We start from the raw sequence: 21,422 nt of genomic DNA on the forward strand, positions 1-21,422 counted from the left end.
AAGCACACCACACACTCAGGTAAGAAAACAATGGTCTCATCTCTGGATGCACAGCTCTATTGCTTATTGAGTAAAAACACTATAATGCCATAAAATCACTAAGGAATTTTTGGTGAGTTTCTCTGTATAAATTCTACACCAAACTGAAGATCTGACTTCTAGCCAGTGTCATAATTGAGTCAGAGAAGCAATCAGAGGGACCTGAGTCAATGTGGGACATTGGGTCCAAGTTAACTTACTTATTCAGCCTTAAGAATGCCTAATGATTGTGTCAAATCAGAAAGAGGGCAGAATTGTTAAACCAGGCAATCAATCATATTTTTTCCAAATCCTAAACAAAGGTAAGAGGAAGATGATACTGCAGATGAAACTGCAGGAGTTCTCCAAGATGAGTAAAAAAGTGGGAAAAATCCCAGAAGGCAGATTTTGGCCTGAAGTAGTAAAATTATGTTCCAACTTCCTCTGCAAGTGCGAGCATGGTCATGGCCAGCTGTGAGCACAGCTGGAGCCTGAGCCTAAGGTGTGCACTTCTGCAGCAGTGACATTGAGAGGCCTGATACATGGGAGCTCTTCTCCAAGAAAGGATGCCAAAAAAATTGTATTTTATTTTAAATGCCCTTCAGAGCTGTGCACAGGCAGGGGCACCAGCTTGCAGCTTGTTCTTGTTCCAGTCTTGTTAGTACAAGACTAACCCTGGGTAAATATAGCTGTGACCAGACCCTCCCGCCCACAGGGACAAGAATAAAGCCTCTGTGTCTGGAAGGGCTGCTCATACCCTGCCAGCACTAACATACCTCTTCCCTGGAAAGGTGAAGATTAACCCAGGCCACAGCCAGAGCTGAAAGTGGTTATTTCAGCACTGCAGGGAAGGGTCAGGCAGGTCAGTGGGACAGGACAGGTAAAACAGGGAAAGAGGAGGGAGGAAACTGTGAGGGAGGTTCTTGTGTTTGCACTTGCAGTACAGAAACACCAGCAGATGGAGAAGGGAGTCAGGCCAGCAGGCAGATCCAGTCTGCCACAGGAAGCTGGATATCCATTCAGGAGAGAGATTGTGGGGTACAAGTAGGTGTGTGTGATAGTCTGATTCTGATGAGCACTGTAGGGGTCAACACAGGGCTGCCAGGAACAGAGGCTGACTCTGGGCACCTCCTGCCAGTGCTGCCACTGGCCAGAGGAGAGTCAGGCACTGGAGAAGGAGAGCCCCACTCCAGGCTGGCTCCCAGGGAGGTCACGATGCATTGGGGTCCATCCCATAGGCTTTGTACAGCTCATTGAGCAGCTCCTGTTTTTCCTTCTCAGGTAAGAAGCTGGACTGGGCTGCGTTGATGTTCTGAGGAGGCAGAGGGGGAAGACAGGGACATTAAGACACATCAGACATGAACACACAGTTGTGCACATCCCAACACCTGGCTCTGAGCAGCAACAGGAGAGGGAGAGTGTAAAGTTTCCACACTCAGATTCATTTCCGTGGCCTTATTTGATGCCAACTGCTCTGGCCCATCACTAGCAGCAGTCCCAGGAGAAATGAGACCAGCACAAAGCAAAGGTCTTTAAATAATCAGGAATTTTTGGGATATGTAATTTGAGCCTGGTCCTACTTTCCTACTTACAAGGCCAGAGCAGAATTTTCTGATTTCTATTAAAAATTGTTCAGTATATAAAGAAAAAATAGCAGGTTGCTCTGGGCTTCACTGAAACACCAGCAGGGCACCCAGCCAAGGCTGACTTACAACTCTCTTGAACTCCTCTTCAGTGAATCCCATGTGCTCCTTCACGATGCCATAGTCCGTGTCAATAGTGGAGTTGAAGATGAGGGGGTCATCCGTGTTTAGAGAATAGTTGGCACGATCCTTCTTAAATCTGTAAGGAAATGGGGTTGAACTGCTAGGCAGAACACTGGGTGTGATACTGTGCAGTTCTCAGGGTGAAATGCAGCAAAAGCAAAGACATCAGGGCTGTCTCTGTAGCTGGCACTGCTGGAGAAAAGAACAAGGCTTAGCTTGTCCCCCCATGGCTCTGCACTGACCTGCCAGGAGTAGCTGGGGTTGTAGCTTCTCACACCCCATAGCTCAGAGCAGGGCAGGAGGGACAGGACAGCCTCCCCAGGGGACCCCCACACCCCTCCAGCTGCACCAGGACTCTCCCGTGCCAAGGTACATGGATGTGCCACATTATCCTACATAATTAGATGTATTTTAGCTTTGTAAAGCAATAAAACAACTGTCATGAACCCAAATCCTGGTTATTTGAGATTTCACATAGTTGAGAAGTCTTACTGTATTACGGGGTGTTTGGTGAAGTCCGGAGAACATGCTCCAGTGAGATAACTGGACCAAGGGCAGACCTGTTTGGGGAGTTAAGCATGAAAACCAGAATCAATCACATGGATCTGAACCCCAGCTGTGTCACAGATAGCTCAGCACACTGGTACAACCAGATTAGAGCTGTGTTCACAGCTGCCCCTCAGCACTGCTCTGACAGACCAGTGTGTGTCCCAGGATATGGATGCAAGGAGCCCACAGGACTGTGACAGGGGCTGTGGGATGCTGCCCATGGCCAGGCAGTCACCAGCCCTGTGCCAATCACAGTTACAAAACCACTTGCATTAAGTACATATTCCCTTTATTAGTTGGATATGGCCATTCTGGGGAGAAGCAAAAGAAATCCTTGCATGCACTTTAACTCCCAGGCATTTCCACCCTCTAACCAGACTTGCTCAGGTACAGCAGCCTGATTTGTGCCAGGATGAGCTTTCAGGCTTGAGGTGTACAAATCAGTGAATTTATAAATCCACAATTTATCCTTGGCCACACAAGGATCCATTCTTTCTGCTACGTCCCTCCCACAAGCTGCTGTGCACACCAGTGCTCCCAGCAGCACATCCCAGTGAACAGACATGCTTGTCCCCAACATTTTTCCTGTGAAGATTTTTGGGCATAAACAGAGCATCACTGTACACATGGTCAGCACCTGGGTGTCAGGTCCTGTCCCTGGCTGTAGCACAGCCTGAGTGAGGGCTTGTTTTCCACTCAGACAGCACCTGCCTGGCTGTCACAGTCCCACCACACATCCTTACCTCAAAATGCATCTTTATTTCCAGCAGCTGCCTGTAGAGCTCAGGGTCCTCCACGACGTGGTATCCATGGCCAACACGCTCGGCCTTGAGCACATAAACTGCCTAGAGAGCACAGGAAAACCACTCAGAGCCTCAAGCACAGCTCTGCCCCCACCCCACTGCAGGTACAGCCCGCACCACCGAGCTGGCTCCTGGGATGCCCCATTCCAGCATCAGGTTGGATCTGTGCCCATTATCTGTTTCTTGGCCCCACGCTGGGCCCCTCCCTGGGGGTCCCCCTGTTTGGGGGAAACCCTCCTGGAGCAGTTCTGTGTCAGGAAAAGGAGATGCACGGGACTATTTCAGTCCTCAGCTTCTTGTTTATTGTTGTCTTATCTAAAGTTTTGCATGCTGTCTATGCCAGACTCTGCGTGCTGGAAAAGCAGCACAAAAATGGCCAACAATCTCTTGCTACAAGGTCTTTTAAGACTAAACTATCCAATTAAGAAATGACATGTAGATTATTTTCCCTTTTAACCCAGTAACTGATCCCTCAAAGCCCACAATGAGGACTTTTCTGTCCAATTACAAGACATCACCCAAACCCATGAAGAAGAAGGAAGAAGAAAGTGAAGAAGAACAATCTGCCTCCTCCCTAAAACCTCCATCTTGTTCCCATCTACAATATACTAAAAATCCCCAAAACCTAAATTTCTCACCCAAGTGACATGCTATACTACTCTCTAATTTATTTCACTTTTGTGGACTCTATCTTGAAGTCTTGGAAGCTTTCTCCACAAACGAGGGTCAAAGTCAGTGCTTCTCTGGGGGTCAGGACCCCTCAGAGCAGAGAGAGAAATATTCCCTGTGCCCTGGCTTCCCACACCCATGTACCCAGGGTTCACTTTGCTATGGATATGGGAGGTTTGGATGCCTCTGTGCCTGGTGCATGGCACGTCACACCCTGTCCTTGATTCAGGAGCTCCTCGTACCTCCTTGACCATGGCAGCCGGGCCGGCCTCCCCGGCATGGACGGTGCGATGAATCCCACACCTCTCAGCTTCCTGCAAAGCAAGGGAGAACATGCTCCTATCCCATCACCTGCAGCAAGCACAGCAAGCTCTGGGCTGGCACAGCAAGGCTCCTGTGCCAAGAGCCCACAGATCATGAGCCTTGCACTCCAAGGGCAGCAAGAGCTCAGTAATGTCACATTGACACTTGAAAATCCTGGTTATCTTCCACTAGAGCCCAGCCAGGCTCTTCACGGGCTTTTAACCCTGGGTGAGTTCACCACTGCCTCCTCTCCAGACAGCAGCAAGCTCTGAGCTCCTCTTCCTCTACCCACCTGCCTTTCTGCACAAAACTTGCAGCAGTTCCAGGTTTTGGAACCTGTACATTTTTGGCTGTCTGCAGCCGTGTGCGAAGGTGTTGAAGCACCCCAGGGCAGAGATGAACAAATGCTCTGACACTGTAAGGGGCTGGGGATGGAGACAGCCAAGCCCTACGGACCCTGTGAATGCAGCTTTGGGTGCAGCTCCATGATCATCCTGAACATTTCTTTGTCGGGGTCACAGGTCACCTGGGCTTTGGGAAGCCATGGGGCCTGGAGGGAAGCCTGGCTCCTGCTTTGCTGGAGAAGGGCCACCCAGCTGGCAGCAGCAGACAGGCTGCAAGCCCCATCTTGCAGCAGATGCTCTGCACAGACATTCCTTCAGGGCTTTGCACTCAGGAGTGTTTTTCAGTTACTTAATAGGGATGGGAGGGGGGTGTTGCTTCAACATCTCAGAGCTGAGTGAGGCCCTGGCACACAGACAAGATGCATCCTTCAGACAGAGGAGGCTGGACCACCAGGGCAGGATGAGACTGCCTTCCCATCAGTTAGTGAACCCCCGTTCCCGTATCACTGTCTACAACCACCCCGTTCACTCAGCACAGCAGTGCACACCAGCCTTGAATCGGCTCCCCCTGATGGGGTGAAGACCCCAAGGAAGCCTCATGTACTGTCAGACCTGAGCACTGCTTGCAAACCACCACCTTTTTGTTAGTGATGGTGCACAACCTCCTCCCCCACCGATGGTGGGGACTAACAACCCCAAATTTCCACCAGCAAAGAGGAGTGAGGCTTTCCCTTCCCTTGAAGGCACTGCAAAGGCTGAGGTTTGGTGAGAGCCTGGGATTAGACTCCTGAAGCCATTCCAGTGTTTGCATTTGAGATGATCAGATAAAAGCCCTGCAAATGTGCAGCTTCTGCTCTGCTCCTCGGGTGATTTCTGCCAGACTGGAAAGGCCAGTCTCTTCCACCCTTGGCTGTGGCTTCACCAAGCCCCAGGAGCCAACAGCAGTGGGGTGGGGTTTGATTTGGGCTCCATGTCACTCATGTCACACTCACAGCGTGCCAAGCCCCAGCTCTACAGCCATGTTTTAGCAATGATGCCTGCCATTAATCATTTGGGAAATATAAACAAATACTTTTTCTGTTTAACTGAATTTTTTTAATAGCTGCAATGAATTTTTAAGCTGTCCCAGCTGTTTGCAGTTTGAAAAGTATCCCTTCACACATGTCCCCTCGATATATATTCTTGTAATTTCTTTTTAAAAACTTATTCCACAAACCTCATAAGCCTTCTTATGCTCAGAGTAATCCTCCACCTTCAGGGTCTCATCTCCAGCCAGGTCAACAGCCACCACAGAGTCATTTTGATACTTCTTGCAGAGCTCTACCACCTCTGGAGACCAGCCTGGAAGAGGCAGCACCAGGATTCAGGAGGAAGCATTCATAAGGGTCACACCTTCAGCATTTTTCTAAACAAATCCTGGTCATATAACTAGAAGGCTAGAGCTATTTTCTTTAGTCTTTCCCAAAATTTGATGCCTAAAAAGAAAGCTAGCAAACTCCTAGAAAGGTCTGTCATCTCTGTGATCTTCAGGCAGATAAAAGCTATCAACTGATCAGTCTGTTGTCAGCGAAAGGGAAATCAAATGCATTCACCAGAGCTATAAAACTGCTCTCATCATGTTTTTCTGCTCACTTCAAGCCAGGGAAGAAGTTAATTTAAAAATTTCCAAGCAGTGGTGACTGCTGCAGTTGGCTCGAGGTAAGATGAACTGCACTGCCCTGGGGCTGTAATACGATGTGTTGGAGAAATCCTTCAACTCCTGAGCTTTCCATCCCTTCCCTGGCTGGGCAAGGTGAGGGTAAAGGCTGGACCTGCCCACCAGATGAGCTGTGTGAGGATCTCTGGGGGCCCTGTACTACAGCCTGTTGTAGGGCATCCTTCACTCTCCCAAGGATTCTACTCCTGATAGGAAGGAGCTGAAGTTTTATCTATTTGTCAGTGAAAAGGAGACTAACAAGTGGCCAACAACTGCTTGAGAGTTCTCTCTGATCAGGACAGATAACCTCTGAGAGAGAAACTGCATCTACCAGCTCACACAGCACTTAACCCTAGCAGAAAGGCCAAGAAACAGAGATAAACAGTTGTGTTAATAATTAACAGGCACCTTCTGTGTACAGAAAATCCCCAAATCATATGAACACACCACAGCATGCCAAGCTGTGGTGTGTGGATGATGTGTGAAACTTCATCATCTTTTTTTTTTTTTTTCTATCATTTTCCAGCTTGCTGGGTTAGAGTCATTAGTTTATTAACAAGTTTAATATTAGTCAGTTCTGGCTAGTATCTCTGCCTTTCTCTCAACAGTTCATTAATTACAATTAGGGTGGCTTCTCACTGTGCAGCACATCCTGAATGCACTGCTAAAGACTTTTTATCAAGCACCATTAGCTCTGGGTATCAGCTAGTGCCCTGGAACACAGGTATGAGAATGCCACCAGCAATCCCTCCTGCAGTGAAGTGCAGGCTGCACACACCCTCAGATGCTCCTGCCACCTCCTGCCCTCACCACTTGTCCACTGGCAGGAGCAGTAACTGCAGATCACTGTGACTGTGCCTTACAGCTCTCCAGTTTCTACAAAGAAAAACATCTTTTCCCTAGAAACCAGAAATATAAGGATCAAGTTTTCAAAGTATTGTTTGGAGTTGTTTGTACAAGCAGGAAAAAAAAAAGAAAACCCCATTCTTAAATCTACCAAGATTCTACCAGCTTCCAAGAATATAATTTTTCACATTTTAGATACTAATTAATCATATACTCACTAGGAAAAATTTTTCCACCATCTACCCTACTAAGCCTAAATAAAACTAGTGTGAGATATGAAGATACTCAGAACAAAACTTTCACATAAAATAGCTGCTGTAACACAGCCTCTCTCTGGCTGCATCCTTCCCTAGAGGAAGATGCCTGTGAAACTCAGCAGGCCATTGAAATGCTGGTAGTTGGGTTTTCTTCCTATTCTGGATCACAGCACCTGTTACCAACAAAGTTTTTCATCACAGCTGCTCATTTTATAAAAATAAAACCATTTTATATATGCACCTTAATTATATCAGACTTGCACGTTCAGCTTAACTCAGCAGAGACTGGCTGCTGCCAGCGGGTTCTCTCACTGCCCCATGATCCAGGCTAAGGAAGGAGCATCCTGCTGTAGGACCATGAGCAGGGAAGTGTAAGATGTCATGCCTGGTCCTCCTTCCACAACCATTTGCCCTCAGACCTCCAGTCACTCATGGCAGATGCAAGTGCTCCTTGTGCCAATGGCTTTTACTGGCCCAAGGTGAGGGCAGGGAGCAGAGACCACAGCTCCCCCAGGAGAGGATGGACAAGCCCCTTTTGTGCCTCTAGCAAGACCTTTCAGGTACTGGTTGTACCCACAGACCCCCACTCCTGCATCCAGCAGAGCTTTGCCCTACAGTGAAAGGAGCAGAGACCCCCAGAGTCTCCTCAGCACTGCCTGGTGCTGCAGCAGCCCCACAGACTGGGGCTCTCCCCACATTCCTGCAGGGCCCCAGCCCCAGGGACGTCCCCCCCACGCGTCAGGGAAGGGAGCAGAGCAGCAGGGCAGCTGCAATACATTACTTGGCATATGGCGCATGCAGCATAGAATAGACCTGGCTTTGATGTGGAAATCCCTTTCTCCTTCCTTCAGTCCCTGATTTACGAGCTGAACCACTTCGTCTGGAGTGAGGTCTCCCCTGCAGGGAAGAAAAGCCATCAGCAAGAGGCCAGACACTGCCAGGGAGGCAGGCAGGAGCCACAGGTGCAGCCTGCATCCCCACGGGAGGACAGGCTGGCCCAGGTTCCACTTGCCCATTGAGACAAGCCAGAGCCCAGGGCACCTTTGACACCCATGCCACGGCCACATTTACCAGGCAGCAGGCACTGAAGCAGGCACAGATGACACTAAGATTCAGAAAGACCTTGAAGAACTGTGTGCCCATCCTGCCTGAGCAGAGGAATCCCCTCTTTGCCAGAGCAGCTCGTTAGGGCACACAATTCTCTGCAGCCAGGCAGGGGCAGGGCTCAGCACCTACCACAGCACACTCTGGAGCGGCCCCAGAGCCCAGCACTGATTTAATGAGAGGCACATATCACAGAGGGGATGACATGAAAGGAAGGTATCAGCCCACCAGCCCTCTCAAACACCACCCACCACCTCTGCCAGCTCAAACTCCCATTTTGTGGTCAGGCAGTCCATACGTGGACATTTCTTTCCCTCTCACAGGGAAGGGCTTCAGCCAGAAGGTTGAGCACAGCTGGTCTGCACATGCAGAACTCGGTGCCCAGAGCAAGGAACATTAAAACACTGCAGCACACGGAGGTGTTTAGGATGAAAAACCCTATTGATGGGAGAGAGAGGTGGAAGCATGCTGGCTCTTGCTGCATGGGAGGAGAAAGGAGGTTTGTTACAGCAGCCTTTGAACCCACAGTGGCTGGCTGGCATGGAGATGCCTTCTCCATGCCCAACCAGGCACCCAGCAGCTCCCCAGCACAGCAGGATCACTCACTCAGCTTGTCCCCAGGGGATGGGAGTCACACCAGCGTTGGCCAGGAAGTGAGGGCTGTACCGGACCTCCACGTAGGCAACTCCTTCCTTTGCTTTTGTTTCCACAAACTCGTAGGCAATTCTCTTCACTGCCTCACGATCACCCCTGCAGGGATGGCAGTGGGACCTGTCACCCTCAGGGCTCACAGGGGTCCTCCAAGGCTGAGCCAAGGGATCCTGCCAAGGGTTGAGGGGGGGAAAAGCAAAAGCAGGGTACTTACGCAATGGCAGGCATGTAATAATTAAATTTCTCTAGAAACTCGGGAAGTGACAGTGGTGTGTCATAGCTGATATACTTCAGGAGCTCCTCAACAGTATTCCCAGGGAGAGGGATGCCTCTTTTCCTGGGAACAAAGTCACATGTTACTGACAGGGAAGGTTATCACATTTTTAATCAGCCCATTTTTTACACCAATTGCATCCAAAGCTGGCAGCATCAACCATCATTTCCTCACAGGAAAGATACAGCACACACTGTCCTTCCAAAATTTCCTCATGGATGGAGCCCTGAATCTCAGCAGAGAGGAAGGTGATCCAAAACACAGGCAAAGCACAAACAAACCAAAACACAAGCCCGGGCTGACCCGGCAGGAACACAGCCAGGGCACATTTTAAGCTTAAGAAAGAGTTCATCTAAAGGGGCTCTGGATTATTTCTTGGCACTTCCTAGCCCTAACAGCAGAATTGCCAAAATTCTTTAGAAGAGTTAATTTCCACTTATGCAGGCACAAAGGATTAAAAAAATCAAGGAGATGCTCCGAGGCCTGGGATCACACAGGCAGAGGTGTCGTGGCTCATGGGTTTGGTCCAGCAGCTCCTGAGAGCGAGCTGCTTCCTGAGCCCAGCATCCTGCTGCCATCTCCTGTGGCAGGAACTCCTCCCACACAGGAACAACGGGCAGCAACTGCTCTCACCCAAGGGACAGACATGCTAATGCCCACTTAAGTGCTTCCAAGAGGGAAGAGCCCATCTTTCCCAGGAGCATCTGGAATACTGAGTGGGTGAAGGTGTTCCTGGTGTGGTGACAGCCGAAATCGAGGGGGCTGCCAGCCAAGGGTGCTGCAGCTTCCCGGGCAGGCTTTGCAACCCAACCCCCCTGCCCTCTGGTACCCTGCACAGGCCAAAACAAATTTGGAATAATAACCAGGCATTTGTTTTTAATCCTCTTTCCTGCCACAACGAATTACAGCTGATTGATGGACGAACTTTGCTAATAGAGACAAAACAGCACAGAGAGCTTTAGTGCTCTGCTGCCAGCACCCATCCCAATGAGCCAGGCAGGGACACAGTCCAAAGGACCCCGCTCCTGGGCTTGGTAAACATCCCTTCCCCACTCAGCCAGGAAGGAAACCAGCCCCATGCTCAGCCCTCACATGCAATCTGCACAGATTAAGTTGCTGGCACTCAGCAGGGAACACTCATCGCTGCCAAGGCATCGGTTTTCCTCCCCGCCTTGCCCTTTCCATGGCACTGACACATCAGTCTCTGCTCCGGGAACCGACTTGCACCTTCCTCCACCTGCCACAGGAAAGTTTCCTACAGCAAAGCCACTTCCCTGACCTCTTTCATGCACTTCCTGAAGCAGTGCCTTCCTGCAGGCATCAGTGCAGTGCTTTGGGATGATCCACACTGGAACTATGCCTCTGCATGAGGAGATCTGCTGGATCATGCCAGTGTGGCTTTTGGAGCTGCTGCTGCCCCATCCAACCCTCCCACTGCAGGTGGGATTCTTCTGGAAGCAAAGTGGCCGGAGGGGAACAGGTTTGTCCTCACTGCCACCTCGGTGTCCTGCCCAGAGCTCCCTCCAGGCACGGGCAGCACCATGCACTCCATCCCACCACAGAAGGGCACCTCTCCTGGGGACACCCAGTCCCCATGAGGGGTCTGTCACTCCGCTGAGCCCTTTGGCTGAGCAGGAATGATGCAAAGACTGACCCAGACCTGACAGAATTGTAGACAAATTTTCTAAAAACACCTGAGTGCAGCAGTGCATCCCAGAAGCTTGGGGTTCTACATGGTCAAACACCACCTAGCAAAATTATTTCCAGCTCTTTAACTTTAAAAATAGACCACAAGTAGCATTCTGTGCCTAGGGTGAGGTTATTAAGGCAGTCAGTCCCCTACAGCCTTCTGCACTGCCCCACTGGTTTGTGTGTGAGTGCAAGTTTTAGAGCCCATGAATAGCACAGCTGAGGGCTGGCAGCTCAGGGGGATGCCAGGGCTGTTTAAAAATAAGAGGGAACTCAGCACACGCTCAAGCAATGAAGGTTTCTGCCCTAAGAAAGGATCCTGGCACAGGATCCCCAGCCAGCCAGTGCCTCCTGGGTTTCAGGGCTCCTACAATTCTCCTAGGGGACTACACTGGCATTTTCTGTTTGCAGGCAGAGGGACCCAGCAGAGCCTCAGGGAGTCAGCACCAACTCTTCTGTTCATTTGGACTTGTATTCCCTGCAGCCCACCAGCAGGAACCCTGAGTTCACCATGCCAGCATCCAGCAAAAACATGGGATGGACAGCCCTGACCCACTCTCCTTTCTCTGACAACACAGCAACCTGCAGAAAAAGCTACTCTAGAAAGAATATTTCTCCCTAGGACTGCACTGCCTTGGATTCTGCTGGGCTCACAGGATGCTAGAACCACTTCCCATCCTCCTCAGAACTGACTTCCTCCCCAAAATACCAGAGCTGTGCCTAAGAGCCGTTCCCTGAAATCCCTACCCTTGCCACCTCCTTGATGTGAGGGTATCAGTGACAGCTGGAAGAAATCTTGTTTATTTTGCTTACAAATGTGGAGCCAGGCCCTCACACAGGTTAATCATTCACCCTGTGCTTCCCACAGCATCTACACCAAAGGAAGATGCACGTGGGCTCTGCCAGGGAAACAAGCTCCCTCTAAAGCACCTCTAAAGGTGCTTCCCTTGGTCAGCCCCACACCAGCGTGGCTCCTGCTGGCACCAGGCAGGCAGCCTGGGACTCAATGCCCATGGCAGCAGGGCAGGTAAGGGCACCCACGCTGGCTTTTCCTCTCAAACCGTGCAGCAGCAGCAGCACCAATACAGCACTCCCACCCTGCTGCCATCCCGCTTGGTTTTGTGGTCAGGAATGTGGAAAAAGAAACGAGAATACAGCACCTCTGCTGTGTCCTGGGCACATTTCAAAGGCTGGCAGCTCGTTGAGACATCTTCTGGACTTTTCTCATGGTGGCTCCTCGGAGCTTGCCCAGCTCACAAACCCACGACCACCTCAGTCACATTCCTGCTAGCAGGGAAGCCCCCTGTCTTTTGGGGTGTGCTCAGTGTCCTCACACTGTGCAGCCAGGTCTGGGCAGAGACAGAACCAGCACCAGCACCAGCACCAGCACCAGCACCAGCACCAGCACCAGCCAGGTTTGCTGCCTGCAGGAGCTCCTCTGTCACAGATCTGGAGAAGCAGAGGGGAGGATGCCTTTGTACTGCAGCTCCCAGAGCTTATTTCCCCCCACAACTCACTTGCCAAAGTACAAGATGGTCTCTGGTCTGATGGCTCCATCCAGGTGGACGTGAAGCTCCACCTGCAATAAGAGAAATGAGTCAGGTATTCTGAGCTACAATAATTCAGAGAGAAGTAACTGGTGCTCACATGGGTATAAATGTAGCCAATACAGGGACAAAGTCATGACACATAAACATTTTTTAAATATAATAATGATAATGTTTATTTTTCAATATCCATGTATTGTCTAAGCATTTTGCTGCAGCTCACACATTTAATGGATCTTTAGAAATTTATTCTGTTTCCAGTAATTTTGAGGAACTGCCCTATCCTTATTTAGAGTTCAGGAGGAGTGAAAAAAGCAAACTTCAAACACCTTGACTTTTCAGCTTGCTTCCTCCTTGAAATCACAGGAAGCCAAACCCTAATTAATTTGCTAAGAGTCATTACATGAAAACTTTGACTTCGCTTCCAAGAATCAGGTCCTGATGGGTTGTTAATTACTTTATATTATCAAGGCTTACAGGCTCTCTAATCCTACACAAGGGGTCAGTCCCACGGCACAGAGGTGCTGTAAAAAGAAATAATAACAAGTTGCCCCATAGAGCCAACAAGGTTTCAAAATGAGTGTTTCAAAATTTAAGTGTTTTCACTCCAATTTTTACTTTTAATGAGATTTTAATTTCATTAAAAATGGGACAGTAACTCTGAAGCCCTATTTCCCCATTATTGCTGAAACATTGGATTTTGGAGAAAGAGAGCCAGAAAAGCAAAAGCAAGCTTTTTCCATTAGCCAGCTGGGGCTTTCGGAGGAACATGACAAATATGATTTGGAAGTCGAATTGGGAAGGAAAATATTAGCTGTAAAATGTTTTAGTTAGATATCCATCTTTCCAGAACTGTTTTCTTTTAAGTAACAGAATGGTCTACAAAATACATATTTGATTTTATTGTATTTTTAAATGAAACTGTAGATTAGAAACTTAATACACTAGGTTCTTTTTAGTTCTAACATCACAGACATTTATTTATAACATCAATGCATTTTTCTGCATAGATGATAGCTGCAGGATGCCAAGGGTAAGAAAGAAGTAGGATTCAGAAGACGACTGGATATTTGCATGGATAACTAAACTACCCAGGGTTACTAATTAAAACCCACAAACTCTCTGGCGTCAGGGTATGTATCAAACAATAACTACGAGGAGCTGGGAGAAAACTGAGCAAGCAGTGCCTGCAGGTGTCCAAGAGCAGCTGACGTGAGCTGCTGGCACAGGGCTGGCAGTGCCCATCTCTGGGGCATGCACTGATGCCCAGGAGCTCGCTCCCACCCCCAAACACAGCCCTGCACACCTGCCCTGACTCCTGCCAGGGCTTTCACTGGGACTGCTGCAAAAGGCAGGGCAGGGACAGCCCTGGGGCTCAGGCCATCTCCACACGATGGCCAAGAAGCTGCCACTGAAACACTGGTGGGATGCAAAATGCAGGTGGGGCAGGCTCAGGATAGATCAAGCTGCTGGTGGCAATCAGCTGGCCCAGGGGTCATGGATACGGCCACAGACACCACTGATAGCAGATTGTAAAAACACATCCCTGCCACTGCTCCTATACCATCTGAATCTACTGAGAGGAAGAGTTAAGAAGGGCAAAACCTGATCTTTCCCCCCTCTTTGAATTATGCAATCCTGCTTATGAGCACTAAATGTCCTTGAAAGCAGCAAATAAAATAACAGGATACAAACATGGTCTGCATTGCCAGATGTGGATGCCTGGCATGTTTTCCACTCTTGAGCTCCAATTCTTATTTCAAAACCGTGCAAGATCCACCCCTTGAGGTATTCAACAGCCCTCACGACTTTCTTATGGAGTTACAAGCTTGAAATTTGTTTACATTGGATTGAAAAACAAGGCAACCTGAACCTGTTGGGGTCTTCTCCCTCAAACACTTTTCAAGTGTTTCCTGCAAGAACATCCTAACATGACATTTCCATCAGTGAGAAAGCAGATTCCATGGCATCCTTCATCTGTGTAAGTAACCTCCTCCTGCCTCTTCTGCAGGCGAGATGCTGGTAAAGCAGCAAGTTCCTCTCCAATATCAGCAACAGGCTCTTTGTCCCCTGCCAGCCTTTTTTGGGGGGGGGCCTGGAGACACTTAAACCAACTGCTAAGAAACCCTTGGCAATGCTGTTCAACCCAAAAAATGTTTGGTTTCCTCAAGATCAGTGCTTGAGAGCTGAGTTTTCTGCGGCTTCGAACTATTCTATGCTATTTAGATGGCCAAAGGACATTCAAGAGAGGATGGAAGTGTGCCTACAGGGCTCCAGATAAGGCTGCAATCAGCAGAGGCACAAGCCAGCAGCTCATCTGCCCCAGGCACCTTGCTTGCAAACCCTGAGGGTTTCCAGGTCTGTGGGAGGCTGCTCACTGCAGATTACATTTCAGCTCTCTTCCCGCGTGTTTGTTTTGGGTAAACAAAGCACAAGTCTTTTCCACATACAAATGGGTGACCCGACCTTGCCTTAAGCCAAGGAAAGTACCCAGATAAGGATGAAAGAGTTTTCTCTGAACTATGGCTCCAGAGGACAATGCCTGAACAAGAAGAAATTAGGTGAATGCAGGAGCCCAGTGCTTCTTCCAGAGCTCTCTACCCCTTAGTGCATGTGGTCTCCCACCCTGAACCTTCCAGTTTATTTGTAGAGAAAGCATGAGCACACACATTATATTGGGACCTCAACACCTGGTGAAGGATCTGAACTGCACCACAGGCTGCACCAGCGCTGGACAGGAACCTTCAACCATTCTAGGACCACTGATGATAGAATCACAGAAAGGTTTGGGTTGGAAAGGAGCTTAAAGGTCATTTGGTTCCAAGCCCCTTTGCTGTGGGCAGGGATGCCACCCACTAGAGCAGGTTTATAACTTCCCTTCTCACAGCCCAGCTGGATGTGGTAGCACCTGTTTGTTCTGATGAAGAACAAGAAACAGCAGAACTCTCCAATGCTTTCCTGAGGAAGGAGCTTTGTTCTTCTCCCAGGTACAGTGAGGACCCTCAGAACCAGCTTCAGTCCATCCTGCACCTCCACTGACCTCCCACCAGCGCATCAAAAACCCAGAATCTAACGCAATAAAACTTTTAGTTTCACTCCAGGCTTGTTGAAAGCCAGAGGGATGGGTACAAAGAACATTCAAAAGGCTATAAATTGTGTGTCCTCAGCACAGACAGCCCCCAGCAAGGCCATCAGAGCAAACCCAGCAATTTCCACTTTTATGCAATAAAAGTTTCAGCTTAACCATGGCACATGACTCATTACTGAAGATATCAGCAACTCGGCCCAGATTTTTTAAAAGGAGAAGTTTTAAGGGCTCTGGCTTGACTTCTCTGAAAATATAATAATGTTTTCTTTGAGATGTAATAAGCTTCAAAAATAAATTCAAACACAAAATGAAGGTACTCAAACAAGTATGTTCCATTCCAAGATCAAGTCTGATTATTTTCATTTTTGTGAAATTAAGGGGGAAAAGTTAACCAAACATTCAAAGTATTTTCCTTCACAATCTACCCAACACAATTTTTCTATTATGGTTTGATCAGTGGACCATGGCAGAGCAGTTACCCGATCAGCTTGCCCATTATATGGCATAAAAAAGAGCCATTCAAGCTAAGGCACTTTAAGGATTTTCTGTATTAGGTGGTGTTATGGTCTTTTTTTAAATATAGACAATGACCTAAGTCAGTCTGCCCCTTTTATTGTGAAGTTTCCAGCAATAGATAATCAGGGAGCTGATAAAGTTCCATCACTTTAAAACCCTTAACAGTGACTTTGCCCAAGATTATTTATCAGCCTCTTGAAAAGTGATGATTTAGGCTCATTCTATTAATCTCAATGGCTGAAAACTAGGGTAATTACAGCTGTAATTTGTCAATTATTTGATAAGCGTGGCAAATCACTGCAAAAAACAATTAACTATGTTCCCCAAAGTCTGGTTTTAAGGAAGTGTGCTGTTAGGAACAAAGAGTTCCTCATCGAAGTTCATCTCAAACGCTCATTTAGAAGCAAGAAATGAGAGTGGCTCAAGACAGTTGTGAAGTGGAAGTAGCACAGCATTATCCTCAAACCCGAGGACACCACAAATGCAATTGGGAGATGGACCTGTCACGTGCTGTAAGGGGTGAGCCTTTAAAAGAAAAACATGGAAGACTACAAGCCCCACAGAGCTCCACTGCAGGAAATATTTGTGCTTTCTATGCATCTCAACAATGATTGATAGGTTTGGTGGCTGAGGAAGAGGAGGATGCTCCAGTGCTGAGCAGCCTTTAGAACCACCCCCCTCCCAGCACCAACTACACCACTGACCTCAGTCTGAGACTCCTGGTGATGTTAATAGGTGATGGTGGCTGTGTCATCACAGGTGATGGCTCTCATGGGGTGGCAGGGCCACGTGCCCACCAACCCAGCACAGAGCTCACACCCACCCCTGGCTGGAGCAGGGCCCCACTTCAGAGCAGTTAAGAGAGTCCTGGCACTTTGTGCAGCACCGGGACAACCTCTTACTGCCACCTGGATCTGGGAAGGTTATCCAAAAGCATCCCTGTACCCCATTATTAATGAACTGAGCACACAAGGTACCACTGTGTAAGGTTTGGCTTGAGCTCAGCGCAGTCTCAGCAGCACCAGGCTCTGACCATGCCAAGTCAGGGGTCAGGCTGTGCTCAAGTGGACGAGCCAAATCCAACATTATCCTCGACACACCATTGTGCTCTTGCTGTCCCCATGAAAGGCAGGGACAGTCTGCAGTGCTACAGGGAGTGGGGCAGGACGTCCACCCAAACCCCTGGGTACAGCCAGCACAGGCACCTTTGGTACCAGCTAGGCTGGGTCAGCAGCCACTCTTCCTGTGCCCCGCAGGAACACCTCCCGTGTCACCTGATGATTATTAAATGAGCTACACCAGTCACTGGAGAGAGTGCACCTGAGCCTAGAAACCCCTATTCCCATTCTGCTCTCCACAACATGGCACATGGAGCTGCTTGAGAAGACAGACACATGTCCTGAAGTCCCCAAGCTGGGGCTGGCCTACAAGAAGAGGGCAGTGAGCAAGGACACGGGCTCTGCTCTGGCTGTGGAACAGAAAGGGTGATGGTTGCCATCAAAGGAACATCAAACTTCTCTATTCTTTTATGGCCTATGATAAGCAGGGTTCAAAGTTGTCCTGCCACAGCTCCCTGGTCATCACTGCAGTCACTGGGAGTCAGCGAGTTCCTGAAAAACACAGAGGCAGCCCCAGCCCCACATTCAGCTGGGGCAGAACCTGCTCCAGTTACCAGAAACATCTCTAAAACACAAATCTGATCGTTCCCAATGGCAGAGGACCCAGATGAATGAATAGGGCTCAATAACTGACTTCAGGCCCATTTTTTTTTCCCAAGCCTGACTTAGCAGGTTCACAGGACTGAAAGGGACGACCTGAGTCAGGAAAACCAGTCCCATAATTGCCAATAGCCAGACAACAGAAGCCTGATCTTAGCAGTCAAACCCTGCAGTTTTTATGAGTTATCCTTTTTCTCTTTGGTATCCCAGTCTCCCATACACTGGGAAAGTGGAAGCACAAATGAAAGAACTTAAGTTGCTTCTCTTGACCAAAAGTTTAAAATCACTGGAGTGAATCAACAGCCTTTTTTCATAGTGGAGCTGATGAAGCACCACCATCTCCCAAAACTGAAGTGGACTTAAAAAGGCTTTAAACTATTAGCAGCTGCCAATGCTCCCTGCATTTTGGTATCAAGGTTTGCCTGCTATTACATGGATCAGCTTCCTAGAAAGGGAACTACAGTGATAGAATCAGATCTGTGCACACCACCCTTTCCGAGTATGTGAGACCTTCCTGGTGCAAACTCACCTGAGAGATAAACAGTTTGGGAGTGGGAGAGGATGCAAAAAGCAGCAAAATCTCTCAATCCTTTCACATTTTTGGAGACAATCTTCTTCTCTGGAAAAGCCACAAGCAGTTGCCACCACTCACGTTCTCCCAAAACAGAACCACAACTCTCACATTACTTTTCTTGGTCTCCTCTGCCTTGATTCCTACCTTCCCACAAGAACCCAGCCTGGCAGACCTGCTCCTTTACAGCACCTTACCCAGACCACAGTGTGAGAGCTGAGCCATCCTTCAGCATAGACAGTGTTCTTCCATCAGATACAGGACTATTGCTAACCACAGCTGTTTCATCTACTTCCTCCCCTAGGTTACAATCCAGATAATAAACACATTACCGTATGGCCCTGCTAGAGATGTAGATTACATAGATGTGGTGTCATTAGGTATCTGAGGAATAACTGAACTAAATGTGTAAGAGAAAAAAAAAAAAAAAAACAAAACCACCCAAAACCAACAAAATCAACCTCCAAAACAAAATAAAAACCACAAGAGAGAACATCGGTTTTAGCAGATTACGATAGTGGTTGGGATGCAGGGCCCTTCAGAGCCTGCCCCTTCCCCAGCCAGGCCACCTGTGCATCCCCAGCCCGGCGGAGCGGGGACGCACAGGGATCCCCGTGTCCCCGGCCGGGCGCCGGGACCAGCCTGACCCGCGTCGCTCCGGCGGCGGGATGTGCTGGCCCCCCGGGACAGCCCGCACCCGTCCCTGTCCCTGCGGGGAGCACCGGCCCGGTGACAGCGGGCACCGAGCCTGTCCCGGGGGCACATCCCCAGCGAGCCGTGCCGCAGCTCCAGCCGGCCGCAGCCCCGGTGCGGAGAGCAGGTGCGGCCGCTCGGCTGCGGGGCACGACCGGAGCGCGGCACCGCAGCCCCGGGCACGGCACCTCTGCCCCGGGCAGGGCATCTCGCCCCCGGGCAGGGCATCTCGGCCCCGGGTACGGCACCTCTGCACCGGGCACCTCTGCACCGGGCACGGCATCTCAGCCCCGGGCACGGCACCTCAGCCCCGGGCACGGTATCTCAGTCCCGGGCACCTCAGCACCGGGCACGGCACCTCAGCCCCGGGCACGGCACCTCAGCCCCGGGCACGGCACCTCAGTCCCGGGCACGGTATCTCAGTCCCGGGCACCTCAGTCCCGGGCACGGCACCTCAGCCCCGGGCACGGCACCTCAGCCCCGGGCACGGCACCTCAGTCCCGGGCACGGTATCTCAGTCCCGGGCACCTCAGTCCCGGGCACGGCACCTCAGTCCCGGGCACGGCACCTCAGCCCCGGGCACGGCACCTCCGCACCGGGCACGGCACCTCAGCCCCGGCACGGCACCTCCGCACCGGGCGCGCCGCGTTCGCCGCTCCCGTGCGCAGCACCTCGGTGCCGGTGCATGCCCTGCTCCCGGCCCTGCGCCTCCGGCAGCGCCGCCAGCCCACCTTGGGTCCCCCGAAGACTCTCTGTGCCCGCTCCATGCTGCCGCTGCCGCCGCTCGGCCGCCGCTCCGCGCCCGGCCCGCCGGCCCCGCTCGCCCGGCCCGCCGGCCCCGCCCCGGCCCGCCCCGCGCACGCCGGGCCCGGGGCCGGCACACAGCGACCGCGCTCTGCGGAGGGCTGCGAGCGTCTCATCCCCCCTGCCATGGCAGGGACACCTGCCGCTGTCCCAGGCTGCTCCCAGCCCCGTCCAGCCTGGCCTTGGGCACTGCCCGGGATCCAGGGCAGCCACAGCTGCTCTGGGCACCCTGGGGCACCCTCGTCATTCTCACAGGGAGGAATTTCTCCCTCACGTTTAATCTAAACCCACCCTTCATGCAATCCCAGTCGAGTTTCCTTCAGGAGCTGCTCCCCCAGTGATAACATTTGCAGAAAACGGAACTGAAAAAAAATGATAGGTTGGCCCAAAGAACAGGAAAGCAATCTTCAGCTTTGATTTCATCTTTAGACAATTCAACAATGTTTGTTTTAACCTTTCCTGCTCTCATACCTTAGTGACTCACTTTATTTTGTTTGATGGCTTTCAGTTCACCACATCTACTTGTAGCTCCTGCAAACTCACACTTAGCTTTCCATTTCTTATTTTTAGTGACCTGGCCATGTTTTATTCTACTCCTCTGCCTCCTGCTTTCCTCTCCTGTGGGTGATGCATATGGCAAGCCACATCTTTGAAGACAGTGAGGCAGAAAGCCAGAGAATCACAGAATGGTTGGGAACCTCTGGAGATCATTTAGTCCAGCCCCACTGCTAACACAGCTTCACCTAGTGTAGGTTGCACAGGGTCGTGTCCAGGTTGTTTTTGAGTATCTCCAGAAAAAGAGACTTTCAGAGTAGTTCTGCCTGCTCCTCTCTGCATGGGTTCTCTGATTCTGGGAAGAGCAGAGTTTCAGTCACTCCAGACTTAGTGTCCCCATCTAGCTAAAGGCAAATTTGCCAAATGGAACCTTCCCTAGACTGACCCTTGGGGAACATCCCTGGGGCTCATGTGCAGCCCTGGGTGAGATGAGATTGAAGATTCCCAGAAGGCACTGACCAGGCAGCTGGTATTCTCAAAATCACTGCAGAGACAAGGACCACAGTTTAGTTCCTCATGATAGGAGTTCACCTGCCCAGGTGAGGCCATCCCCAGACCACGGGCCGGGTCTGCATGGAGCCTTGGAGACAAAAGTCACTATATCAATGAAAGATACTATTGTTATTTGCTCTGGTGCGTAAGCAGAGCAAGCATTTGGGGCTCTGGTTGTGAACACTACCACAAATGGTTGCAAAATAAAGTTTCTTCATCTCCTTCCCCAGCTGTGTTTACTCCAGATGGACACTGTTTGTGGAAGCTGGCTGCAGGGGATTAGCTATGTAGAGCTCTGCTTGTGGGGATGGGGAAGGCTGGGTGCTCCTGCAGCCCTGTGCTGTCACAGCCAGGTGACAACGAGCAGCCCTGAAAGCAGGGGCTGCAAGCTGGTGCTGCCACTGCTTAGTGAGTGCAGGACTTGCTACAGGCTCACTGCTCCACAGGGAAATGTCACCAGCCTCCCTTG

At 50.2% G+C, this 21,422-nt stretch overlaps 1 protein-coding gene across 1 annotated transcript; it reads right to left on the minus strand.

The window, feature by feature from the left end:
- Positions 1–1,071: 1,071 nt before the first annotated feature.
- ADA (adenosine deaminase) lies at positions 1,072–19,887 on the minus strand. The gene is made up of 11 exons (XM_021527913.3): positions 19,834–19,887; positions 12,487–12,548; positions 9,221–9,343; positions 8,962–9,105; positions 8,033–8,148; positions 5,669–5,793; positions 4,048–4,119; positions 3,077–3,178; positions 2,277–2,344; positions 1,731–1,860; positions 1,072–1,330 (listed from the first exon to the last, which is right to left on the minus strand). Exons 1-11 carry the CDS (start codon positions 19,867–19,869, stop codon positions 1,229–1,231), a joined length of 1,080 nt encoding a protein of 359 aa, XP_021383588.1. The 5' UTR covers positions 19,870–19,887; the 3' UTR covers positions 1,072–1,228.
- Positions 19,888–21,422: the final 1,535 nt, after the last annotated feature.

The sequence above is a fragment of the Lonchura striata genome, chromosome 17, assembly GCF_046129695.1.
Source record: "Lonchura striata isolate bLonStr1 chromosome 17, bLonStr1.mat, whole genome shotgun sequence".
Lineage (NCBI taxonomy): Eukaryota > Metazoa > Chordata > Aves > Passeriformes > Estrildidae > Lonchura > Lonchura striata.

Bases quoted from the DNA above. Each gene is read 5' to 3' on its own strand.
- ADA (XM_021527913.3), bottom strand. From the start codon at position 19,869: ATGGAGCGGGCACAGAGAGTCTTCGGGGGACCCAAG. The intron at 3,179-4,047 runs GTACGAGGAGCT...TGTGCTCTCTAG, and splicing joins CGGCTGCCATGGTCAAGGAG to GCAGTTTATGTGCTCAAGGC. The intron at 1,331-1,730 runs GTAAGTCAGCCT...CTGCCTCCTCAG, and splicing joins AAGAGGAGTTCAAGAGAGTT to AACATCAACGCAGCCCAGTC.